General features: G+C 37.9%; 1 protein-coding gene across 1 annotated transcript; it reads right to left on the reverse strand.

The window, feature by feature from the left end:
- Window positions 1-1,650: 1,650 nt before the first annotated feature.
- Window positions 1,651-17,740, reverse strand: LOC123662650 (Krueppel homolog 2). Its single transcript, XM_045597460.1, has 6 exons — window positions 17,580-17,740; window positions 16,815-16,999; window positions 13,096-13,163; window positions 12,046-12,179; window positions 3,610-3,831; window positions 1,651-2,288 (listed from the first exon to the last, which is right to left on the reverse strand). The coding sequence occupies exons 1-6, from the start codon at window positions 17,738-17,740 to the stop codon at window positions 2,285-2,287; spliced, it is 774 nt and encodes a 257-aa protein (XP_045453416.1). The 3' UTR covers window positions 1,651-2,284.
- Between the last annotated feature and the right edge of the window lie 341 nt (window positions 17,741-18,081).

Consider the following 18,081-nt stretch of genomic DNA (forward strand, 5'->3'; position numbering starts at 1 on the left):
ATAAAGGCATACGAGTAAATGTGCATTTATAAGAAGTATCTGGAAGAATTAAGAATCTTTGAAATTAAAAAAAAAAAAACATTTGTAGCATGTTCGTAACACTTAGGAGACCTACGCAGGATTGCTACAAGCTACCTAGAAGAGCTCAGAGCACTTTCGTGCACCTAAATTAGCTTTAAAGAACATATCGACGTAAAATACATCTCTAATTTTTTTAAGAACATAGTTAAAAGCTTAATAACAAAAAAAAAATCTAAAAAAATAATACTATTTTTATGCTTAGCACCATCAAGTACGTCATAAGTATAATAAAATTAAAAATATGGTAAATGTCGTACATATGTACCTTGATCTTCTAACTTCGTTATAACGACAATCACAATGATATTTTTCCCAGAATTGAAAGGGCACAAATATAGTGACTAATTACTTCACTGATAACACTAATGAGCGCGGTACTTGAAAGTTGTCACTTCCGATGCCAAAATGATTGTCATTTATGACGGAATCAAGATTTCTTATATAGGGTTATTTGATACAATTCGTTTTTTTTCCTATTAAGTTATTATTCACGCTAATCCAGTGCACCACTTTAGAGAGAACATTGAGAGCGTTAGTTTGTGTCTTTTCTGAGCAATTTAAAAATTAAATTAAAACATCTAACAATGATCTCCTTTCATGTACCTAAATAAAAAGTAAGAAAGAACCCAGAGTTGAGCCTTGCGGTATCCCCATCCGAACAAGATACAGAAGATGTTTATTTACTTCAACTTTTTGAGTTATATTACTAACAACTCAGAAGTTTTACCGCGATTTTAATGCGATAGTGACTTGAGTTTTCTGTTTAATGCGTCACGATGTACACAGTCAAATGTTTTCGACAAATCGCAGACTACACCCAAAGCATCGCGCAACTATTTGCAAGCATCAACAATCTAAGTAAATAACTCAAAACCTGTTAATAATTGACGATATATGAGATGCTTATAACATAAAACTTATTTAGGATTGAAGTTCATATATTAGAAATCATCTCAACTTAAACAAAAAATTCAGCTCGGTTCCCAAATCGGAGATAACCAAATTCGACCATTATTAATTTAAACTAAGTTTGTACATTATGAAGATTTTGCTGTCGAAGACTTCTATAATAATAAGCAAAAGAGTAGTATACATACGTGAGACGTGCGTCAAATACATGGTTAGTGTGTGTAGTTTTTTTTTTTTAATTTTATTTAATGTATTTTTATGCATAATTAAAAAAAAAGTACCTCTTAGCACTGCACTCCTCTATATAAACTTTAAGTGTAAAAAATTTCGTAAAAAGGGGTACAAAGTTTTCGCTTCACGTATTAATTTAACAATATTTACCAAAGGAAACTATCAGGTTATCTAGAGCTCTATTTTAATTTAAATTAGCCTTTAGTTTCAGTGGTCCCTGTTGTAAAGTTTAGAGTATGACTGTATTGCTATAAGAAGTGAAGTGGTATGACTATTGTGATACTTAAAATAGCGTATTGTAGCTAGTCCATACTTTGCCAAAATAAAGTCATCGCATTCAAATCCCACAGAAGATATGGCTGGCTCCCTTAAAGTTACTTGCGTTAACCCTAATTAAACTAAAAATAATGCTCATAAATAAAACAATCATTTAATTAATAACATTTTATTTAAAAATCCAGGTTACATCCATCCCAAACCACGTGCACAAAAACATAAATTGAAACCGCAAAAAATTCAAAGGTAGTCGTGAAAAGGTATAATTTTTCTAATCGACTTACAAAATACTCTCAGTTCATAATTGGAATGATAACCGAGCTTTAAACACATGTAAACGATAATCGTTTAAATAAATATAAACAAAAATACATCGTAAAACAACCATGTCGCTTATTTTCTTAGTTTATAGTTTATTTTTTATTTTCTAAATTAAATTGGACCAAAATCGTTTACTTCTCAAAATTAAATATAATTAAACTTAAAGTAATACCATAACTATCCCATTTACAATAGTATCGTTACAACCGAGTCTTGTGAAACTGCAAAAATACATTGTGTACTTATATTAGTTTTATTTGTGTAAAACATTATACCATTCGATTGCATATTGAATCCACGGCCTTGAAATGGCTTCCTTAAAAATAACTAGTAGAAATTGTTCGCAGTAGGTCTGTGGGAAGCGAAAACTTAAAACATTATTTTTTAGTTTTCGAGAACCCTTATATGCAACTGGACTTCGTGATGTAGTCGATGATTGTCCGCGCACTTACACTGATCTCGCGCGTTATCTGAAATTGAAAATTGATTATACTTATTTATAAAATATTTTATAACAAACGCTTTGATGTATTTGTGATAAAAGTTTGTTCTAATGTTGACAATCTAGTTGTTGTGGACTCTGATAGTAATCGTTGCTTTTAATAAATTAAAAAGGGAAGAAAGTCTTCGGTTTTACGGTAAAAACGAAACTTTCGAGATACAGACTAAAATAATATTTACGGCAGGATTATCATCGGATGGGAGTGGTTGGAGTAAAGAAACAGAAATAGCCGCGGGGCGGTAGAGAGAGAGAGAGGGAGCTATACTGACTGCTGCACTGTCTCGACGGGCGGCGCCATGCGGCACACGAGGCGCACGGCCGCCAGCAGCGCGGCGCGCAGGGCGGCGGGGAGCGCGGGCCGCGGGGCGGTAGAGAGAGAGAGAGGGAGCTATACTGACTGCTGCACTGTCTCGACGGGCGGCGCCATGCGGCACACGAGGCGCACGGCCGCCAGCAGCGCGGCGCGCAGGGCGGCGGGGAGCGCGGGCCGCGGGGCGGTAGAGAGAGAGAGAGGGAGCTATACTGACTGCTGCACTGTCTCGACGGGCGGCGCCATGCGGCACACGAGGCGCACGGCCGCCAGCAGGGCGGCGGGGAGCGCGGGCCGCGGGGCGGTAGAGAGAGAGAGAGGGAGCTATACTGACTGCTGCACTGTCTCGACGGGCGGCGCCATGCGGCACACGAGGCGCACGGCCGCCAGCAGCGCGGCGCGCAGGGCGGCGGGGAGCGCGGGCCGCGGGGCGGTAGAGAGAGAGAGAGGGAGCTATACTGACTGCTGCACTGTCTCGACGGGCGGCGCCATGCGGCACACGAGGCGCACGGCCGCCAGCAGCGCGGCGCGCAGGGCGGCGGGGAGCGCGGGCCGCGGGGCGGTAGAGAGAGAGAGAGGGAGCTATACTGACTGCTGCACTGTCTCGACGGGCGGCGCCATGCGGCACACGAGGCGCACGGCCGCCAGCAGCGCGGCGCGCAGGGCGGCGGGGAGCGCGGGCCGCGGGGCGGTAGAGAGAGAGAGAGGGAGCTATACTGACTGCTGCACTGTCTCGACGGGCGGCGCCATGCGGCACACGAGGCGCACGGCCGCCAGCAGCGCGGCGCGCAGGGCGGCGGGGAGCGCGGGCCGCGGGGCGGTAGAGAGAGAGAGAGGGAGCTATACTGACTGCTGCACTGTCTCGACGGGCGGCGCCATGCGGCACACGAGGCGCACGGCCGCCAGCAGCGCGGCGCGCAGGGCGGCGGGGAGCGCGGGCCGCGGGGCGGTAGAGAGAGAGAGAGGGAGCTATACTGACTGCTGCACTGTCTCGACGGGCGGCGCCATGCGGCACACGAGGCGCACGGCCGCCAGCAGCGCGGCGCGCAGGGCGGCGGGGAGCGCGGGCCGCTCGGCGGTGCGCTCGGCCAGCACGCGCAGCTCGCGGAACGTGTTCCTCGTGTACGGGTTCCGCCGCGACGCGTAGCGCCACGTCACGAAGTAGTAGTACACGAACGGAGTCATGAGGCCGCAGAAGCCGCTGCAATATGAGAAAAAAACATAATGGGTAAAAATGTAATCGTTGGCACAACGGTCACAGCACTTGTTTGTGGCTGTTACGCTGGCAGTTACGGGTTCGATCACCGCACATAAAAAATATTTGGCCGTGTAAATATTTGCCGTGGTCCGGGTATTTGTGCAGTTCTTGTGGGTCTGCCCACTGTGCTCTCCGAGTCCCGTGTCCCGTGTATCACATACATTTGATAGCGATCGGTACTCTTAGTAATAATAATAATATAATAATATTTATTTATTTTCTCACCACAATATTGCTAACAGGACATTAGATAGGTACATAATAACATGAGCACTAATATTGTGGGAGACTGGTGCCTAAGCTAGGCTCGAGGCCTGTGTTTCAGGACACCAGGTCTCCACCCCTTAAAAAAGTACATTTCAAATATCATCATACGGGCATTAACAATTTTGTTGTAAACAATATTATATGAGATAGTAACTTTATATATCTAAGGTTAGTATATTTTATGTTATTCGTGGTACGATATGGGTTAGGTAGTGTGTGTGTATTTGTGTGTGTGCGCGTGTGTGCGTGTGTGTGTGTGTGTGTGTGTGTGTGTTGTGTGGGCATGGGTGCTAGTATGTTAGAAGTACTCTAAGTTAGGGCAGAAAGAATCGCTTCCGTGTCATCATAGTTCAATTTCTGTAACCAGTCAGTTAATTTCCGTTTACACCTATTTTTAGTGAGGCTGTATATAGGCAGAAATCTATTGATTTTGTTGTACAAAAAGCCACCGAAGCTGCAAAAGAATCGCTTTGAGAACCTTGTGGAAAATTTGGTACACTGTACAGGATTGTACCGCCTTTTGGCGTCTGACACTGACGGGTGATATTCAAGAAGTGTGTGTTGTCTTAGTAGGGTGTCAAGTATAAACAATTGGCGCACCGTTAAGACCTGGCACTCTTTGTATAACAATACAGTGGGGTAACGATACGGTTTAAATAATGATACCTTCAGTATAGCTCTTTGTGCTCTCTCCAGGCAAATCAGTCTGGTTTTCGGTGCACCACCCCAGGACGTGATACAATAAGTTAGCACCGATTGAGCGAGTAGGGAACATATCCACCAACCCGCATTAGGGCAGCGTGGTGGATTAAGCTCTGATCTTTCATGGGGAAAGAGGCCTCTGCCCAGCAGTGGGATATTACTTCAACACACAACAAACCCAACCAACCAAGAGACTACAGACCAAGCTCCGCCCACCGTGGGCCAAGCCCCGCCCACTGACCCCACCTATCATGGCCCGCCCACTGACCACGCCCCCAAGCCCCCGCCTACTCGGAGTCAGGTCCCGCCCACTCGGGCTCAGGCCACGCCCACTCGGGCTCAGGCCCCGCCTACTCAGACTCAGGCCCCGCCCACTTTGTCTCAAGCCACACCCACTGGATCCGCCCACCTTACCACGCCCACCAGCGACACCGTAGCTTCTACAGACCCTCAAGTGGCTCTTCAATTAGGAGATTTAATTAAATTAATGGAGCTGCAAAGTATTATGGGCTGTTATCAAAAAGTACGTGCCTCTTATAACCCAGACTGAACGTAAATATCCACCGTGGTTCACATCAAAATTAATTAATCTTCTTCGTGAAAAAAATAACATTAGAAAACGCTTCAATAAATACAAGAATCCTATCGATAAAATAGTCCTAGACATGCTAAAAGCTAGGTGCAACGTGCTAACGACTGCTTCTTATAATCATTATATGAAAAGTGTGGAAGATAATATATCAAAAAACCCAAATCTTTTTTGGATATACGTGAAGAACAAACGTAACACAAATAATACCTATCCTAAAATTATATCTGATGGAGAACAAACTGCTGAAAACGGAATGGATATATGTCAGCATTTTGCAAAATACTTTGCATCCGTCTATAATGTATCACAGCTAAATGCAAGTGAGCTTGATGACTTACGAACAGATGGCAAGCACCATGACAACTATTCCACTGTATGATTCACTCGAGACTCTGTAGTTATAAAAAACTAGAGAATCTTAATGAGTGTAAAGGTCCAGGATCAGACAATGTACCGCCAACCTTAATAAAAACTTGCGCAGACGTCTTAGCAGACCCACTATTATATATCTATAATAAGTCGATCGGAACTGAAGTATATCCTTCGCGGTGGAAAATAGCTAAGGTTGTTCCTGTACCCAAAAGTGGAGATCCAAACTATGTCACAAACTATAGGCCAATATCTATGTTGTCTATATTTGCAAAGATATTTGAGCCCTAACGATCCTACTGCAAAAAATTCGTCTCAGAAGATCAACATGGCTTTCTTGAAGCAAGATCAACGGTTACTAATTTGATTTTGTTCGAGAATGCGTTAGTCGAAGCTTTGTATAAAAATACTCAAGTGGACGTTGTATACACTGACTTCAGTAAGGCATTCGACAAGGTTCTACATTGCGCATTGTTAACGAAGTTATCATTGTACGGTTTCTCAGGCTCGATGTTAGACTGGTTCAGATCTTATTTGACAAATCGTTATTTCTATGTTATAGCTAATGGGTTTGAATCAGATAAATTTATAATAACATCTGGTGTGCCCCAGGGGTCACACTTAGGGCCTATCCTGTTCAATTTGTTTTTGAATGACATAAGCCGATGCTTTAAAAATACCTCTGCTTTTTTAAACGCTGATGATCTTAAGCTGCTACGAGTTATAAATGTAAGAACAGATGCCGATCTGTTACAGAAAGATTTAGATAATTTAAAGAAATGGTATGACAAAAACGGTATGCAAATTAACCCTAGTAAATGTTCACAAATTACATTCACTCGAAAGAGTCAGCCCATACGAACCCAGTATCTTATTGGTAGTGTTGAATTAGAGGAAAAGGGGTTAGAGATTTAGGTGTTATTTTCGACAAAAAAATGTCTTTTGTCCCACATATTAATGACACTGTAAAGAGAGCATCGAGGATTTTGGGCTTCATTATTAGAAATGAAAGAGCCTTTAGGAGACCCAAAACAAGGATAACTCTCTATTTTAATATTGTGCAAAGCCTGTTGGAATATGCTAGTGTAGTATGGCGTCCATGGCACACGCGTAACGGCTGCCTTGCGCCCGGTCCTTGAGCGGTGGATGCGCCGTAAGCGCAAACCCTCCACCTTCCGTCTGACGCAAGTTCTCATCGGGCGCGGCTGCTTTGGTGAATACTTGTGTCGGACGGCCCAAAGGGAGCCGACGATTGGATGTCACGATTGTTGCGCGGCGGTGGACTCTGCCCAGCTCACCCTCGAGGTGTGAACGAGATGGGCGGCGCTACGTCGCGATCTGACGACAGTCCTCGGAGGGGACTTGTCACTGCCGAGCGTTATCACCGCGATGCTCGGCGACGATGAGTCCTGGGAGGCGATGGTCTCCTTCTGCGAGACAGTAATGTCCCAGAAGGAGAACGACGAGCGGATGAGAGGGGGCCGCCGACGAGGAATCCATCCGCAAGCGACGAACGGGGGTGCGTAGGAGGCGCTACTTAATGCGTTTCCAGTAACGCCCCTGTGCCCATGTCGGGCCGGGATAGAACTCGGTCCTGCTAGACATGGCGTCGTCGGGATTGTTCAGAGGTGAGCCGGACAGTCCCCATGGAGGAGAAGTCTGGTCTTATCGCCGAAGCCAGCCTGTCGCTGCAGGGATCCTGTTGCCTGCAGATCCGGGACCCTCCAATTAAAGCGGCTGAAGACTCCCGCAGGGGTTTTGGTCGGTAGTGCACCCCCAAGTGCTGAAGCCGACATACGGTCTAGGAATGCCTACCTGGGCATCCTGGATATCACCCGTAAATGGGTTACCCTGCGATATCAAAAAAAAAAAGTATGGCGTCCATATTATGCTGTACATATGCTTCGAATTCAACGGATTCAGAAAAGGTTTATGTGGCACCTTACCTGGTCGCAGAGACTGACAAATCAGTTGAAGTCTTACAACGAGCGTATATAGCGTAAGTATTTTAAAATACCGTCTACGAGCGAAAGATTTGAATACATAGATTTTATCTTCATCCAGAAGCTAGTTAATAATAAAATAGATTGTCCGCCACTGTTAGAAAAAATTAATTTTAGAGTTCCTCGTAGGCGCCCACAAAACCTATAACACCACTTTGCCCTCCACTTCGGCGTACAGTCCTAGGAGCCAACTCCGCTATCCCTAGACTCTGTAGAATAGTCAACCACTATAGCAGTAGTATTGACATATTCAGCGCGAACTTTGGTCACGAGAACAGCTTATTTTATTTGACCAAGTTTCACCAATAGTGACTATTATATTGTAGTAAAAGCATACAGTGACAGTTAGGTACTGACTGATATTCGGAAAATTGTTTAATTTTTTTTGTATACTTGCATGCCGTGTTTACCTTTAATTGGTTTTTGTATTTAGTGTTAGTTGTTAGTTTTTTTTTTTTTTTTTTTTTTTTTTTTAATTTTATGAATGTATTAGTACAAACACTGTTGGTAAACCTTTTTATTAAATAAATAAATAAATACTGTTGTGTTCCTGTATTTAGTAAGGAGACCAGAGCTTCTGAGGAGGGTCGGCAACGCGCTTTCGATGCTTCTGGTGTTGCTGATGTCTATAGGCTACGGTAACCGCATACCATTAATTGAAACGTCCGGCCTGGTCGTATAAAAAGAATCCAGCTTAGTCCTAGGGTACACTCAGTAACTCTTTTACTGCAATTTCTCGTTTTATCTCGCATCATACAATAAACAAGTAGATGTAAATATGCCTCATCTACGTCCACTTCTTTCCATAGATTCATTGGGTCGTGTGTTTTTCAAGGCTCCATTTACGGTTCAGGTTGCCCATCCATATACTAGACAAGGTTTTGTTAATAAATTCTATTATGTCCTTCAACAACCAATATTTCTTTCAACTTTTAAAAAAAATCCCTAAAACGAATTACATAGTCTTTTTTAAAGAAATTACATAGACTTGATCTTCAGTAAATACGGTGTTATCCATATAGAAGGAGTCTTCCACGTATTCAAAGTGGACGCTTTTTTGTTGTATACCGGTCATTATTTTGGTCTTGCTGTATTCATTAGCAATCTTAGTTTCATGCTTTCATCCTCTATATAATAATTTATCATGTGTTCAAAATTTGCAGTGCATCCGTCAAGTGTTACAAGATCGTCGGAATCGAAAAATTAAATGATCCAATTTTAACCTATTTATAATTATGACGTTTTTGTTATACTTCAATCTGTAGAAGTTATTCTTGTCCTACAGAAAATGGTTTTGACGACGGAGAGTCCTTGTTTTACACCTTTTTTACTAAATTGTTTTCCCAAATCATCTAATTGTTTTTTAGCCTTAGTTTGAAACAATATTTTAAGGCCGTTATGGGTATATGGTATAACTAGTTGCTATTTCTCATATATTTTTGTGATTTAGGCTATCAGATGCTTGTCCGATTTGTCATCTTTGAATGATCACGATTGATGTTGTGAATTCGCAGTTAGAAAAGTTCACCATCTGACCGACGTTGCTAATGCGCATCTAATACATTTTAGCTATCTCCATAGTCTGACGGTCTTTTAATGTGGTGTATAATGTTCAGATATTGAGACTATATTGATTCTGCAAAAAAGGCTTTACGCGGTATTTATGATATTGGAGCTAGAGTGTCCCTGCGGGATATTTTTGATGAAGTAAATATGTTAACATCTTGGAGCTAGAGTCTCCCTGCGGGATATTTTTAATGTGGTAAACACATTAACAATTGCGTCCCAATATATTTATAACAATATTATGGATATTGAAACAAGAATATCGATTTTTTTGATATAAATAGTAATGGTCGCAGTGTAAACACGAGAACGAATAACAAATTTGTAATTCCAATTTCCGACTGCGAAAAGAAAATGTCTCCTTTTTGGTATTCGGATGTATAATAAAATCCCCAAACGAGGTTGAAATTATCTGATGATGGGTATGCAGATTTTGATCTTTTACAATGCAGCGTGTTCGTTTATATCTCATATATAATTTGTTGTTGTAGACACGATAATAGAAAAAATTTTGAGAACAAGATGTCAATACAACAAGTAATAACTATTAAATAGAAATTGTAACGTAAAATTCTTTAACTAGCTAATTTAAATTACATAATTTTATAAGAAATGACAAATTTTTAAAATTTAACAATTGTAATGATTAATAATAAAAATTATATATAACATTGAAGAAAAATACATGTAGGAAAAATTAAAATAGGAAGAAAGAAATTTAAAAAAAATATACAGGGTTATTTGTAAAACACCAGCATCCTTGCAGGAGAAGATAGCTAACATTATGTACAACAACATTTGTTCTACGACTTTTGACGTAACTCAATACATTAATTAAAAATTATTTTTTAAGCTTTTATTGTACGGTCCTAACATTTGTAAGTCTATGTTTCATTGATTCATTCATTATCGAAAGGACGACGCGACGCTCGCGCGCTTTTGCACTGCTAATAATAATAATAAATAACACTTTCTCTGCCCGATAATTCTAGTTAATAAAATAAATAAATTAATAATAATTATAAATTGCTTGGTGGGTTTGTAGGCAGTATCACAGTATGTATGTCGCAGTGACTTAGGTAAATGTGTATGCTTGTTAGCTATCTGAATTCTGAACATCCAAAATATGTGAAAATTATTAACTTAGCTAATTATTAGTCTTTAACGTTTACTAAAGTTTAATTAAACCAAACTAATATTAAATATTGGTAGCTGGGTATTATTCACTTTTCATTGTTTAATGCAGGCGAATTAAAAAAGTGGAATCAGCGTATTTACAATAGTTAAAAAATAAAAAATAATTGACAATAAAATTATATTTACAAACTAAATTTTTATTACCTCTACACCGCGCACATAGCGTTCAAAATAGTCACCATCACAATCAACACACACACCACACCTAAAAATCAGCTGTTCACTAACACTTCCGAATTCGTTTTAATTTGATAATAATCATCTTCACCATTTCCGTGTATTCGACATTAGAATAGCAGTACGCCATGGTTATAAAATTATTTTAGTACATATACAATACATCGATCGATACGAGTAAAATAAATACGAGTAGCACACAAAATCATATGACGCGGGCGCATCAAAGTCGCCGCGCCAACTGCTTCGGCTAGCGAAATAGTTCAAGTTCAAGGGCGCTAGCGGCCCTTCCTTCCCCCCTCACATTCACACCCGCAAGTAGTAACTGTTTACCTAATATTTGGGATGCGCGTACAGTTTATAACATTCAAACGGAAAATTAAATTAATATTTTTTTTTGTATGAAAGTAAAATCTAACAAATTATGAAAAGTCGTAGAACAAATGTTGTTACTTATGATGTTAGCTATCTTGTCCTGCAAGGATGCTGGTGTTTTACAAGTAACCCTGTATATGTAAAGGTAATATATAGAATTCTGTTTGTGATCGTTGTGTGGGCATTATCAGTCTTTTATAGTTTTATATGTAAATATATGATTGATGTTTTAGATGCAGTTCAATAGTCAAGTTCTGAGAATTTGATTCCTTGAAAATGTACAAACCAAAAAAATAACTTAAAATTGTGCATGTTGTTACCTATTTAAATTTAAATGTTTTAGTATAAATTTTCAAAATTCATATAATACAGCTTTAAACGTAACTTAGAAATAATATATAATGCATTTGGATTTAGAATCTTACATAATAAAAGAACTTTAATGAAGAGATGTCGATTGACTGCTACGTGTAAAGGTACTAATGGTTTGGTTTTCTTTGTTTTGTTGTTGTATAGATTAATTAATGTTGTACAACTTTCTTCAATATTTATACATATTTTAGATACCTGATGATGATCCAATAAAGGATCGAAACGTCACATGAATTTGCAATTAGTGGTTTGATTTGGCACCTTATGCTACTTTTCTGCGAACCGTCAAAGAATACTTATAACAAATGGACACAACGATAAATAATTTATATTATATATTATTGTATATCACGTAAACTCACCAGTCTAAAGTTTTCTATTTCTTTCTTAAAATAAATAATAGGGGGTTAAAATAACGAAAAAAGCTCAATTTTAAATCATATTTTTAACTAACTTTACTTAGATTGTTTTTGTGTCTTCGACTGTTGCACCCTTTAGTCTGCAACCTATTTGTTTGTGTGTGTTTGTGTTACTCACATGAGTGCCATGAGCACGACTAGCGGGAAGAGCACGATCTCCGCGAGAGCGGCGACGCGCAGAATGTTGCGAGACTGGAACTCCACCAGGGAAATGAGCAGTCGCGCCACCCACATCGAGTTCTGACCGAGGGTCTGAGGAATGTAACGTCATTTGTAACCAGTACCTAAATATGACAATTTTGTCAGCTAAAAGTCTTGTAACTGGTATGTAAAAATTTCTGAAAGACTAATAAAGGTTTCTGCAATAACAAACTTCTATGTTAAAGTACTCAAAATTATACTATACTAGCTTCTGCCTGCGTCCTCGTCTGGGTTGATAGTTACTTTGGACTAACGCTAATTTTAACCCACACAACTGTTTACGCAGCGCACACAGCAGAAGCTCTTAAAAGGAAAAAATACCAGATTTTGAAACATTCTTCATTGGTGCTCCGCCCCTATTGGTCTTAGCGTGATTATATATAGCCTATAGCCTTCCTCGATAAATGGGCTATCTAACACTGAAAGAATTTTTCAAATTGGAGCAGTAGTTCCTGAGATTAGTGCGTTCAAACAAACAAACAAACTCTTCAGCTTTATAATATTAGTAGAGATTAATTGTATTACAAAAATCTAAATAGACGCCTCAAAATGTGTATATATTTCGTAATACAAAATAGACTACAATATTCTTTTTTGGACAAGGCTTCATTTGTAGGTATACCTATCGCTTGATTTGTATTCGACACGGAACATAAACAGCAGATGGAAAATATCATATTTTGCTTTATTAAACAAAATCCTTTAATAAATTCCTTAAGTAATTAATATCTATAAATAATGCGTCATTTGTTCAAAGGTTGTACAATTAAAATAGCGTAACTTAGTGCGTCACAATTTTTAATACCTAACCGTAGATTAATTTTAATTGAAACCATTTTTCATTTTACAAAACGAAAAGTTACTATAGTTATACTATTAAAAATCTAATAGGAATTAGACTAATCAATATAAAAGTAATTATTTCAACAGTAATTAAAGACATGAATGAATAATAAATGTTACTTACGTCGAGTATCGTGAGCGAGTACGAGGCGGCGTGCAGCAGAGCGAACAGAAAGATCGGCGTCAGAATTACTGATTACCAGTCAAAGATATTATTTCTATATATTTTAAGTCATTATTAATTATATTCAAAACCAGGCAAGTATAATAGTAACACGCGTTGATAATCTTCTATAATATAAAAATGAGTCGCTGAATGTGTTGCTAAGCGCAAAACTCGAGAACGGTTGGACCGATTTCGCTAATTCGTTTTTTAAAATATTCCTTGAAGTACGAGGATGGTTCTTACGGAGAGAAAAATTCTAAAAAAAAAAATTTTAAATTTCCTGAAAAAGTCTAAAAACAACACTTTTCAATACTCCCATACAAAAGATTTTTGATAATACTTAAAAGTCAATTTGAACTTTAATACGATACGATAAAGTTTGTTTTAGGCGACACGAAGTTCGCCGGGTCAGCTAGTAATCTATAAAATTTGATTTTTAATTTTCGTTTTGACCACTAACACGTTTAACGCCGCCTTGATATTTTAGTTTTTCTGTTTGGGCCATGGGGGACACCATGTAGTCGACACACAATTCTTCCGTCCGTGCCACGGGGGACAACAAATGACCGCGAGCCAGAGTCAACTTAAAAAAATATGTCATATAGTGTAAGGAAAAATAAGTAAGATCTTTAAGAGTGGGTGTGATAGTGCAATAAAAACTTATCATACAAATTTTGTGAATGAGGACTTTTAAACTGGCCCCATGGACTAAACAAGTGAGGCCCAACTGGTGACCCCGTGGCGTTCAACGTGTTAATAGTTCTCTGCCCGCTTTGTCGTTTCGTAAATTGTAGTGAATTATTAATTTGTAGTTTGTAAATATGTCTATTTTTATAATGAAAAGAAATTATCAAAATCGGTTCAGATGTTTTAGAATTATCAAGCAAACCAACGAAATAATAATAGCATTGCACTAGTATTTATTGGTCTTTGAACGTGTGTGTGATATTTAAAGATTGTTTGACAGCAATGACAGCACAAAATTTACTGTATAAGATGGTTAAAATTTGCCGTATTAAATATTAATATTTTATTATTATCATTTTATTATAATTATCATTGTAGATATTCAAATTATTCTATTAAACTGACCCGTGGGAACGAACCTTTAAAATTTTTTTTTAAATATGTTGTATAACATTTTAAACTCGGCAGGTATTTAAAAGTTAATGTCAACTCGAAGTCGATTAAGCGTTGGTTAACAACTCGATCACCTTGACATCTACATACATGTACCGCGACCTTACACTTAACGTTCAAGTTTCATCAAAATATATGGCAACTTTTTTCATAGTAATTCGCCTTTTTTACAAAACTGACCACCATCTTTTAACGTAAGGCTTAAAAACTATAATATTATTTATTTATTTATTTATATATGTTAGAGTATGTTGGTAGAACGCCGCATTTTCACCGGCACTGGTCACAAGCACTGGCTGTTTCGCTGGCGGTCGCGGATTCGTTCCCGCTCACGATAGACATATGTTGGCGATGTTTGCCGTGGTCTGGGCGTTGTGCTTGTGTATTGTGAGTGTTTCCGGACCCCCGACACAGGAGAAAATCCTATTGAGGCCGTTGAGTGTAAAGCGTTTATTTATTATATATTTTATAGCTATTATGTAGTTGCTATGAATTATGTAATGATATTTTTACACTACTATTATCTTAGAAGTTAGCTCAATTTTGTTCTATTAGTAGATTTAAGACCAGACATAAATCTGTTGTTCTGAGCCAGTAGTGAGTAGTCAGCCACTTTGCCTAAACATATTGAACCACAAAAATAAATAAATAAATCGCCTATCTAATTACTTGTTTTGTTTATTTTAAATATATGTATTTTATTAGAGAATATAATATATATATAGAGTGTTATGTCTTACGGCATCTTACTGTGGGGTAATGCTGCAGATATTGAGACTATATTTATCTTGCAAAAAAGGGCTATTAGCGGCATTTACGATCTTGGAGCTCAAGTCTCCCTACGGGATGTTTTCCAAAAGGTGGACATATCAACGATCGCGTCGCAGTATATTTATAACAATATTATGTATATTCACCAGAATATTCATTGTTTTGAAATAAATAGTAATAATCGCAGTGTAAACACGAGAAGGAATAACAAAATTGTAACTCCAAGTTTCCTACTGCGCAAAGTAAACGTTTCTTTTCTGGGTCATGGTATTCGCATGTATAATAAAACACTACAAACGATTTTGGAATTGCCTCAACATACATTTAAAGTTTTTATTTAAAAAAAAATTAATAGATAAAGCTTATTACTCGGTGCAGGATTACATAGTTGATAAAGATGTGTGGACTATGTATTTTATGCAACATGTTACTAATTTTGTACTAAAACACAGTTTATATATTATTTTCAAAAGAGTAACTGTGGAGTTTCTTGCCGATTCTTCTCTGCAGAATCTACATTCCGAATCGGTGGTAGCTTCACTATTATAAAAATAATAATTTGTTTTTAAAGTTTTAATTTGTAAAATGACGATTCGAAAGTGCTCTTGGAGCCTATTTGAATAAAACTGTTTTTGATTTTGACTTTATCGATTGCAATGTCAATTGCAGAGTCAATAAAATATAATTTAACTCAATGCACAAATAAAAACAAGTTTTTATTGTTGTTTATTCATCGCGGACATATTTATTTTTATTTTTTTCCTCGTATACTCTACGACTTTTTTTTCTCGTAAAGAAAACCAACTTAGCAATTTTTTGTACCCATTAATGTATAATAATAGGTATATATTCTCATAAATCGTATTATTCTCGTAAGACATGGACCAATGCAGACCAAATTCTCATACAGGGTTATGAGAGTCTATGTGATTGACAGATTCTTATATACATATTCTCGTCTATTCTTCGTTACATACCTGTCATGTGCCGTGCGAATAATTCGCACTAAATAAGTAAAAAAAGTATCGACCTTCAATCATATTGACGATGTTTCAAAATTAAAGCTATCATATAAACAATTTTAATAATTAATTAATTTACAAAAACAAAAGCACAATAAATTTTTTAGTTGTGGATGCCGGAAGAGCAAGCAATTATCTGTAAAATGATATATAATTTACGTGAATTAATTGTGAGGTTTTTTTTCTAAAAAGGGAGGCAAACATCTTAACTTTAGCGTATTCATATATATGATAAAATTATAAACTGCTACAATAGTGTTGTATGTGATTATGTGAAAAAGAAAGTAAATTTGCTACAAATAATTAGTTTCGAGGACAGTCGATATGCTCGTCAATGCAATGCTTCAACCGGTATTACGTGTATTTCGACTATTGAAGCAGCCACGCTAGAATATTTACTAAAAATGAACGCATGCAAATATAATTATTATTAACGAAGTTGTTACTTTGTCAAAATCATATTGCAAAAACAAAAAAAAAAGAGTGGGATTAGAACTTATCTTGCCAGGTTAGGGGAGTATTTTAATTACTACTTGAATATTGTTAACATATTTTCGATAAAGAAAAGGTAAATAGCAAAAAGTAGCTAAAACTACACGGTTTGTATTGACCCTACAGATGTTTGCCGTGTTCTGGGCGTTTGTGTATTGTCTTTCCGGTCCCCGATATAGGAGTAAATCCTAATGTGGACCGTTGAGTGTGAGACGTTTATTAACTGTTTGTCGAAATAAATAAAAAGGATACATAAGTTAGGCGCCACGTTCATGAATATCAGCGAGTAGAAGAGGTAGTGCGCGCTGTCCTCTAGGAAAAATCGGTTGAGGAACTCCCGTGAGAGAGCGATCTCCCTCGCCGGGATGCGTTGGTGCAGTCTAAGCGCTGAAGTTGCGGCATTCGCCAGTAAGGCTTTGAAGAACGCTGATGCTGGGCTGGATGAGGAATGAAGTCGTGACGAATATATTTCTGTTTTGAACACTTATACCGTTGCTATATTTATATAACGGTTTGTTTTAGTAACGAACAGTTAAACTTATATTTGGTCCTTTGTTATAACGGTTTCAAATAGTACCAATATAGCATAAATATTTTTTTAGAAGGTAAAATTAGAATAAAGTCATTCTAAATCAAATTATGTAATCAAATTCAGCTCAAAATTTAACGGTTCGTAAGCAGCACGAACAGTTTTCTGAGTACAACAACTGAACTTCAATCGTTAAAATAAAACTTTTAACTCATACAATATGTAACAGGTCGAAGACCTGTCACAGTATTTTAGATCGAATATCATTGAGACAAAATAAAAAGTTACCATATGATACATTTTAATACAGATATGCTTTTTCAATAGAAAAAAAAACTGATCTCTTGAGAATAACGTTCCTCTATATAAAAGCAATTATGATAATTTTGAAAACGAAATAATTTAATTGGCAAAAAAAAACGTTTAATATAAAATTAAGTGCATTTGAACTGAAAAATACAACTAGTGGAAACTAAATAAGCACTTACTTGTTGAATATGGGTATGACATAGCCGATGGTAAACAAAACTGTGAGAAGACGTATTCCCCAAAGCGCTACGTCCACTTTGTTTGCTATGACATGCGCTTTCAGAGCTGGGATGCCCTTTGGCGGGCCTGTGTCTCCTGCTTGTGGGTTTGAGTCAGCCATTTTCTAAAACAATCCAATCATGACGTAAATATCACACGAATGGAAAACCTACTCTTGTGTTGCAAAAAAAAAAACTAAATTCATTCTGATTACTTTAAAGGTTCTAAAGATATTTAGCACCGTCAGCCTATCATGTCTTGTTATGTCACCGATGTTTCCTTTCTAGAAATTTAGTCTAAACCAAATCACTAAAGGTGATAAGAACGCCTTTGACTTTCGTTTAATTAACGTATTTTGTATTTTTCGTTAATTTTCTTATAAATTAACTTAAACCATTTAGTGTCAAGAAATTTCTTCACATTGTTTTATTAATTAACTAGCGACCCGCTCCGGCTTCGCAC

Source organism: Melitaea cinxia, chromosome 19, assembly GCF_905220565.1.
Source record: "Melitaea cinxia chromosome 19, ilMelCinx1.1, whole genome shotgun sequence".
Classification (NCBI taxonomy): domain Eukaryota; kingdom Metazoa; phylum Arthropoda; class Insecta; order Lepidoptera; family Nymphalidae; genus Melitaea; species Melitaea cinxia.

Coding starts and splice junctions, on each gene's coding strand:
- LOC123662650 (XM_045597460.1), bottom strand. CDS start 17,740: ATGGCTGACTCAAACCCACAAGCAGGAGACACAGGCCCGCCAAAGGGC. Junction 17,000..17,579: donor GTCATACCCATATTCAACAA/GTAAGTGCTTAT, acceptor TTCCTCATCCAG/CCCAGCATCAGCGTTCTTCA. Junction 13,164..16,814: donor GAACGTGGCGCCTAACTTAT/GTATCCTTTTTA, acceptor ACTGGTAATCAG/TAATTCTGACGCCGATCTTT.